The following is a 9,154-nucleotide window of genomic DNA, read 5'->3' on the forward strand; positions in this document are numbered from 1 at the left end:
ATCCCTGCCTGGGTGTCTGGAAGACCCCTGAGAAGAAGGTGAAACTGTTGGGTTCTGCAGGCCCAGGGAGTGTGGGCAACCCTGGGACACGCTAGAGCAAACCGTCTGCTGTGTGGGGAGTCCCTCCCGCAGTCTCTGAGAAAGCCCCACACAGCAGCTTTGGGTAAGGAAGACACCAGCCCATGCCTCAGGAAGAGCTCAGTCAGCTCACTGTGGATCTGGCCAAGGGCATTAGTCGTTTGGCAACAATTGTGACTGATGAGCCCTGCCAGGCCCCCATGGAGACAGCCCAATGTGCAGCGTGACTCCGAATCGTCTGAGGGCCTTACAAATACAGTCACCAAGCCAGTGAATGCCTTCTCCCAGATTCCCCTTCGTACTTGGGCAGACATCATGGCCCACAAGCATTCCCAAGGCTTTATCGCCTCCTACAAAGAAACTAGATTATCAGGACTCCTGCTGTGTGGTCCCAGCAGTTGTCCCCCTCTCCCACATGAACCCCTATGTTCCAGCCTGACCCTGCCTGCCCTCCAACAGTGTTTCTTCCTGAGGTTGCCCTGGCCTGGGCAACGTGGGCGTCCATCCCTCTCCGCCCCTCACCACCCCTGAACCCTCGGCCTACAGAGATCTCTGGACATGGCCTGGTTCTCTGCCACCCTCATTTGGCTGAGTCTGCCGCCTCGTGCACGGTCTCACCATCCTGAGTCTCTGCCCAGAACCCCCGGAGAACCCCACCGCACCATAGCCACCCACAGCCTTGCATGGAGGCCAGCCTCAGTAACCGTCTGATGGTCATGGAGGGCAGGGTGACAAACTGGTTGACTTGCATATCATGGCTGGTTTATGAAAGCAGACTTCTCTTCTGTCTTGGCCCTCCTTTCCCCTTCTGTGCCATTCGAGCCCCCACATCCAAGAAAGGCTACGGCTGCAAATTATTAGCAAAGTTTAACATTGAACCTGTAAATGTTTTGCCCAGCACATGCTTGTCACCAGCAGGGACTGGTAGGGGTTGAGGAAGGAGATGAGAGGAAGTTGGCATCTGGGCCTGTGGCAGTGAAACCACCTCACGTGAGCAAAATGCTAAGTTCAGTCTTTCTCTGCTCACGTTCTTCACTCTTAAAAGTTGATGTCCCAAAGGCTCTCATCAGTGTCTCCTGTGACGCTGACAGTCGGTGTCACACTCAGCCCATATTCCCATTCTGCAGATGAGTCAACTGAGGTTCACAGAGATTAAGTAACTTGTTAGAGCTCATACTTCAGAGGTCAGCTTTGCCTGGAACCCAAGGGAAGGCTTTTCCCCTGCGTCTGTCCCCACCCTCTGGGACTCTGGCCTCCCTCCCTTACTGGTCACGTCCTTCTCTCTATCCAGTGATACTCTGAACATTGTGGCATCAGATCACCGGCCTTTCACTACGAAGCAGAAAGCTATGGGCAAGGAGGACTTCACCAAGATCCCGCACGGAGTGAGTGGCGTACAGGACCGCATGAGCGTCATCTGGGAGAGAGGAGTGGTATGTTCGGGTCCCCTCCCTGCTCAAGTCCCAACAAGGCTTTTACTCTTTGGAGGGCTGCGCCAATGGCTCCTTGTTTCACCCAAAAACAAAACCAAAAAGTCCCCCCCCACCCCCCGAACAGAAAGGTAGTGTGGCCTATTGTAGAAATTTGGAAAATACAGAAAAATATTAGGGAAAAAAATCCCCATAATTCCATACTGAGAAGTTAAATGATTAATATTTTGATATATTTCTTTCTAGTTCTATGTGTGGGCTAGATGTTATTCTAATAACTGGGTTCATCTTTCTTTTCATAGAACAGTCTATCTTGAGTGTTTGCCTATATCAGTAAAAATTATTTTAAAACCTCTTTTTTAATAGCTAAATAACATTTCCTCCAATGGAAGTACCACATTTGTTCATCCTTCCCTGACGTTTGGAACTCTTAGCTGTTTCAAATTTTTACACTTACAAATAACGCTGCCGAGAATTTCTTTGTTCATGAGTATATATATTGTCAGCATTTCTAATTATTTCTTTAGGATAGATTCCTAGAAGCAGATTTCTGGGCCAAAGGATATAAACATTTTAAGGCTTTTTATATATTTTGTCTAATTGCTTTTCAAAAAAGATAGGGACTAGGACTTCATTTGAATACCACCTGTTCTCCCCATGAAGAGTAAGTATTTTTGGTCTTGACCTATTACAGATTAACTACAGCCAAAGTATGAACCTAAGGAGATTTGAAGTCCTCAAGACTAGGCCACCAGCTCAGGGGGGCGCGGGAGTGGCTGAGGAATCGCTCTTGAAGGGAGTTCACAGTGTTCTCATTGGTGGGTGAGGCAGGAAGATGTTTTTCAAGAGAACAGAATATATGTCCCTTTGTGGATGAAGGGAGGCTACCCACCTGTCCATAGTGAGCACATGAGTAGAGCTGGTTGTGCAAACAGGAGGTAGATTTCCGCCAGGTAGACAGCCTTTTGCAAAGGGCCCACGCACCATTGTCGCTGGATGAAGGAGTAAGGAGTGAGCAAGGGCTGGGAACTGAGCCCAGCCAGATTGGCTCATCTGACATGGTGCCCACGTCATTGTCCTTCTCGGCACTATTGTTCTGACCAACTCAAAGGCCACAGGCCGGAGGCAAGGGTGACCAGGGGCTTGAAGCACACGCAGGGTTTGGTTGACTTGGTATTTCTGCAATGTTTCAGGTTGGAGGAAAGATGGATGAGAATCGTTTTGTGGCCGTTACCAGTTCCAATGCAGCAAAGATTCTCAACCTGTATCCCCGCAAGGGCCGCATCATCCCTGGAGCCGATGCCGACGTGGTGGTGTGGGATCCAGAAGCCACAAAGTAAAACCTGCTGCTAGCTTCCATGGGATGTTAAGGAACTTAGATTACAAAACTCCACAAGCTTATCATCTTCACCCTGCGTCTAGCATAGCGAAGTCTGACCCTGAGGTGTGGTTCAGTTCAACAAATATTTGAGGACCTGCCATGGTCTGGGCATTAGGGAAGCAGCAATGAACAGACAAGTCTTTTTTTGAGAGAGAGAGAGAGAGAGAGAGTGGGGAGGGGCAGAGGGAGAAGGAGAGAGATCATCTTAAGCAGGCTCCACACGCAGTGCAGAGCCCAACGCAGGGCTCGAAATCATGACCCTGAGATCATGACCTGAGCCGAAATCAAGAGTCGAACGCTTTGGGGCGCCTGGGTGGCACAGCGGTTAAAGCGTCTGCCTTCGGCTCAGGGCGTGATCCCGGCGTTACGGGATCGAGCCCCACATCAGGCTCCTCCGCTATGAGCCTGCTTCTTCCTCTCCCACTCCCCCTGCTTGTGTTCCCTCTCTCGCTGGCTGTCTCTATCTCTGTCAAATAAATAAATAAAATCTTTAAAAAAAAAAACAAAAAAAGAGTTGAACGCTTAACCAACCCTGGACGAGAGAGTCTTAAGACCTGCTCCAGTGGTTCTCCATGGGCACTGCTCTTTTTTTTTTTTTTTTTTTTTAAGATTTTATTTATTTATTTGACAGAGACAGCGAGAGAGGGAACACAAGCAAGGGGAGTGTGAGAGGGAGAAGCAGGCTCCTCGCCAAGCAGGGAGCCTGATGCGGGGCTCGATCCCAAAACCCTGGGATCATGACCTGAGCCGAAGGCAGACGCTTAATGGCTGAGCCCCCCAGGCGCCCCTGGGTACCGCTCTTTACAGCATTTCAAAGCGGCTTCACATCAGTGAGCTCCTTCGATTTCCATGCAGCCCCAAGAAACACTCATGCTGGAGTTTTTATTTCCATTTCCCTGTTGAAGAAACTAAGACCAGAGAGTAGAGGGCTCCGCACATCACAGAGCTGAGAAGCAGGTGAACCAGACACCCTGGCGCTCCGGGCTCTCCCACCCGCCCCCTGCTTCCCTCATGGAGAGTGTTGGGTACTCCTGAGTGCACTGTGCTCAACAGCCACAGCATGAGTGACCACGAGCTGAGCGAGTGGATGAAGTGTGTCAGGAGCCACCATGCCACAGGACACAGAGCCTGGTTTTTACTCAGAGATCCGGGCAGGGGAGATGGAAACTGTTTTTTCATATTAAATTTCATTCAATCACTCAAGAGATTCTTTTTTTTTTTTTAAAGATTTTATTTATTTATTCGGCAGAGATAGAGACAGCCAGCGAGAGAGGGAACACAAGCAGGGGAAGTGGGAGAGGAAGAAGCAGGCTCCCAGCGGAGGAGCCTGATGTGGGGCTCGATCCCGTAACGCCGGGACCACGCCCTGAGCCGAAGGCAGACGCTTAACTGCTGTGCCACCCAGGCGCCCCCACTCAAGAGATTCTTAAGTGCCACTCCTGGCCAGGCACTTTTCCAGGTGCACAAGCTAGAAGTGAGCAAGATAGGCAAACACTGAATGGAATTTTGAAAATAGGTTGAATTGAAAAGAAAGTCCGCCCTGTGTACCACCACGCGCCCTGATGCCAGGATACCCACGCTGTCTTCTCCATAAGAGCATTCGAGAAGCTGTGTTCTGCATCCTGATGCCTGGGGCTGGTCCCTGTTGCTGTAGAGGTGTGGCTGTTATCGATCGCTATTGGCAGAAAAACCCCTAGAGTTTAGGGGCACCTGACTGGTGCAGTCGATTAAGCGTCGGACTCTTGGTTTCAGCTCAGGTTGTAAACTCGGGGTCATGAGATCGAGCCCCACTTCTCAGCACGGAGTCTGCTTGAGATTCTCTCTCCCTCTCCCTCTGCCCCTCCTGCTTGTGCGCGCTCTCTCTCTCTCAAAAATAAATAAATAAATAACAACAACAACAACAACAACAATGCTAGAGTTTAGCCCAGTTGATTAATTTCCTGGGGCTGCCCTAACCCTACCACAGACTGGGGGAGCTTACACACCAGAAATTTATTTTCTCACCATTAGGAGGCTAGAAGTCCAAGGTCAAGGTGTCCGCAGGGTTCGGGAGGGTTGGTTTCATCTGAGGCCTCTTCCCTTGGGTTGTAAATGGCTGTCTTTCCCCCTCTGTCTTCATATGGTCTTTCCTCTATGAGTGTCCATGTCTGGTCTCTGAATTTCCTCTTCTTATAAAGACGTCAGTCAGATTGGATTAGGGTCCACCCATCGGACCTCATTTTACTTTAATTAGCTCTTTAGAAGCCCTATCTCTAAATACAGGCACATTCAGAGACGGGGGGTGAGGACTAAAGCATATAAATTTGGGGGATGATGCAATTCGGCCTGCAACAACCAGCTTTTGGGGATTATTCCTTCCCACTGAGCTGAGACATCTTTACCTTCTCTCAGAGCTTTCTCTCCCACCCCTGCCTCTCCCTCAGGACCATCTCAGCCAGCACCCAGGTACAGGGAGGAGACTTCAACCTGTACGAAAACATGCGCTGCCACGGCGTCCCGCTGGTCACCATCAGCCGGGGGCGAGTCGTGTACGAGAATGGTGTCTTCATGTGTGCTGAGGGCACTGGCAAGTTCTATCCCCTGAGGTCCTTCCCAGACACTGTCTACAAGAAGCTAGTCCAGAGAGAAAAGGTAAGATGAGGGAAGGAGAAGGGTATGGGAAGAGGTTGAAGCCCCTGTGAGGGAATTCGATAATGACTGTATTAAATCTCCAAGATGTTCTCACTCTCTTCTCCCACTGAATCCTCTTGCCTGGAATGGTCACTTTGGGAACAATTGAAAGAACAGAAAGGGGTTCCTCCAACAAAGTAAAACGTGGTGGGAACAGTCGCCAGTTCCCCTGGAGCTAAGGGAATGCTACAAGCTCCTCACAGATGTCCCCAACATCTAGGCTCTAGGAGGATTCTTGCCCACCCTCCAGTGGGATTCCTGGCTTGCCCTGAGTTACCATATTTGCCCTGGATTTGCTCTTTCCCTGAAACCCCCCCTCCCTTGTGACCATAGTAGGGTGGGTAGGATTTCCCAGGTTTTGACCTCCCCCTCCAACACTACAAATGGTCAGGCCAGGTCTGGAACAGTTCATATCTCAAGGGTCCCACCCAGTCCTTGGATTCCATAAGCACCCTGATCACCAAAGTTTTGGGCTTCTCCTCGTCCCCCGTCAGAGGGTTCTGTCCTCTGAGTAGACACAGTCACCCAAAGGAAGACTGGCTGTACCCTCATTGCTTGGGGATTGATGGTCCAGCCTTATCTTTGAGAGCCGGCCTGGAGAATCTGGCCCAAGTTCTTGCTGACAGCTCCGGGTGCTGCGACCTGCAGGCCTGAAGGTAGTTCCCAGCTCAGCCTTGTCTATCAGCCGCTTGTCTGTGCAGGGGTGAGACCCAGTGAAATGGTCTGTGTTTTTCAGCCGGAGGCCCTAAGTAGCCGCTGGCAAGGGCACCTTTTCTGGACCCTTCCAGGTGACCTCCCCACCCCCATCCCACACCCCATATTGTGGTCACTGTCCCAGACCAGCATCAGCTTCCTATTCCCAGGCCCCGTGCTCTCCACTCATCATCAGCTCTGGCTTCCAACAGGGACCAGACATATAAAGGACCCTGACTGAAAATAGACCCAGCTGCCATGTGACTGAGCTCTAGAAATCTGCTCAACAGTACCTCAGGAATAGGCCTTTTAAAAGCTGCCTGGGGCTTGGCACACTTGCCACGAAACGATCATATGACCTCCGTCTTCAGCCAAACTTTTTTAGTCTCTTGGTTCTCTAGTCCTTTACGCAAAAGCCAAGCTTCTTTACTCGGTGCCTCAGGCCTCCCCTCCTTGTCCCCCTTCTGGTTCCTTCCTGAAACCACCCAAAGGCTTTCAGAAGCAGTTGGTTGCTTTAGCCTCTGCCCTTCCAGATGTTCTCTGAACACCCACTACTCTGGCTGGCCTCAAGCCCCCAGCTCCAGAAGGAAGGTTCTACCAGTTGGAATGGGAGGCAAATAGGCCTTCTTGCACTCTTCGGGGCCCTGACCAAGACTTCATTCCACCCCGAGTGTGGTCCTCAGCAGAGCCCCTCTGTACAAGTTCATTCACGAAAACAACAGCTTTCTTTCACAAACTATGGTCCAGCCCTCCTGGGCTGGGAGGGGTGTGTGTGACGGGACCAGGGCAATGCCAGAGCAGGAGAGGGCCAGTTTCCGTTCCCCATCTTTCATTATCAGGTAGAAGTTTTTTGGGTTTTTTTTGTAATTTTATTTATTCAAGTCATCTCTACACCCCACGTGGGGCTCAAACCCACATCCCCGAGATCAAGAGTCACATGCTCCTCTGACCGAGCCAGCCAGGCTCCCCTGATTTCCAGGTGGAATTTTAAGTCCTCAGCCAAACAGGTAGTTCTGGGTTCCCAAAAGCTCAAGAGGCAAATGTGAGCGTGTCCATGACCGCTGATTTCCTCTTGATTTGCCGGCTTGTGGGCCTTCAAGATTCCACCACTGCCTGGTTCCTTCCCAGTCTTGATGAAGTAAGGGCATGTAGAACTGATATTTGAGAAGCAGTCATCTAAAGCGTCAGAGTAAACAGGGCATATGAACACGAAAAGATCAATTCTGCTGGCTTTCCGTGTATGAGGGCCCAGAGATCTCAGAATGATGAAAGACCCCTCTCTCCCGTAAACCAACAAAGGAAAAAATCCAAAGCCAGATCTGCTGTGGGGGAGCAGGCTTGGGTTACCTGAAAAAAAAAAAAAAAACACCATGACTTCAGTTATCACAGTGTTCAATCCAAAAGCAGACTCAGGGTCTGTCAGGAGCTGAATGGTCCCATCTCCTGTCTGCTCCGCGGATGTGGACAAGGGCAGGAGGCCTCAACCAGCCTCTGGAGGGTGTGCCAACAAGAGCAGGAAGGGGGAGGCATTCACAAACTAGAATGTCTGACAAAGGGTGGCTGTCATTTTAAAAAGGAAGCTGGAAAATAATATGTGTCGGTTAGGGTGCGGAGAGATTGGAACCCTTATTCATTGCTGGCGGGAATGTAACATGGTGCAGCCATTTTGGAAAGCAGTTTGGCAGTTCCCCAAAAGTTAGATATTAGAGTTACCAAATGAGCTCTACTCTTGGGTTTATCCTCAAGGGAAATTAAAATATGTATCTACACCAAAGCTTGTGTGTAATGTTCTTAGCAACATTATTTGTAGAGGCCAGGAAGTGGATGCAACTCAAATGTCCGTCAGCTGTTGAACAGACAGACAGAACGAGCTATATCCATATGGTAGAATATTACTGAGCCAGAAAAGGAAACGGAGTGCTAACATACTGCACACCACAGACAGGAGCCTTTAAAACCTAATGCTAAGTGAAAGAATCTAGTCACAAAAGACCACAGAGTTTATGATTCCATTTATATGAAATGTCCAGAAGAAGGAAATCCGTAGACAGAAAATCCGTCAGTGGTTACTCAGGGCTGGGGAATGGGTGGAGGATTGCTTTTGCGGTGATGAGAATGTTTGGGAATGAGATGGTAGTGGGGGTGGCCCAATGTTGTGAATATACACCACTGAAACCACCGAATTGTGTACTTTATTGGTTGTTTTTTTTTTTTTTTGAGGAAGAGAGAGAGAGAGTGCGAGGGGGTGGGGAGTCAGAGGGAGAGAATCTTAAGCAGACTTGGTGCTGAGCACAGAGCCCGACATGGGGCTCGATCTCACAATCCCCGAGATTATGACCTGAGCCGAAATCAAGAGTCAGACTCGTAACTAACTGAGCCACCGAGGACCCCTGAACTGTATACTTTAAAATGGCAAGTTCCATGGTACGTGAATTACATTCCAATTCGGGGGAAAAAAAAAAAAAAGATTATCTGATGACAGTTCTGTGGTCTTTCCAAAAAAGATATTTTAGTCAGGAAATAGGGTCAACGGAGGGCAGAGAAGGTATTGTAAGCCCTTCTAAAAGCCAACCTCATAAAAACGTGAGATGACTACCAAGTCACAATACAGCTCCTCGGGCCAGCCGCGCAGGACGACCACCAGCTTCCAGGATCGATGTAAATTCAAACCAGAATCTCTCTCTCTGAAGCATTTATTACAATGACAATGTCAGGTTCCCAAGCAAAAGCCTCCGCAGCCTTTCTGTAAAAGAATGCACGTGGGCACAGAAAGAAAGCTAACAACAAGTCTCGTTTTCCAAAAATTATCAATGATCGGCCCCTAAAGAGCATAGGCCTTGGGTGAGAAAGCATCTCCGGTGGCGGGGTGGGTGTGCGGGCGGGGGGGGGGGGGGGGGGGGGG

General features: G+C 49.8%; 1 protein-coding gene across 1 annotated transcript in view; it reads left to right on the forward strand.

Moving 5' to 3' along the window:
- The window catches only part of DPYSL5 (dihydropyrimidinase like 5), a 94,249-nt gene that overhangs the window by 80,759 nt on the left and 4,336 nt on the right, over window positions 1-9,154 (forward strand). Inside the window, exons 9-11 of the mRNA XM_040623003.1 lie at window positions 1,370-1,511; window positions 2,702-2,844; window positions 5,313-5,520. Coding sequence (XP_040478937.1) covers window positions 1,370-1,511; window positions 2,702-2,844; window positions 5,313-5,520 — 493 coding nt within the window. The remainder of the gene's footprint in view (window positions 1-1,369; window positions 1,512-2,701; window positions 2,845-5,312; window positions 5,521-9,154) is intronic.

The sequence above is a fragment of the Ursus maritimus genome, unplaced genomic scaffold (genome assembly GCF_017311325.1).
Source record: "Ursus maritimus isolate PB19 unplaced genomic scaffold, ASM1731132v1 scaffold_6, whole genome shotgun sequence".
Taxonomy (NCBI): domain Eukaryota; kingdom Metazoa; phylum Chordata; class Mammalia; order Carnivora; family Ursidae; genus Ursus; species Ursus maritimus.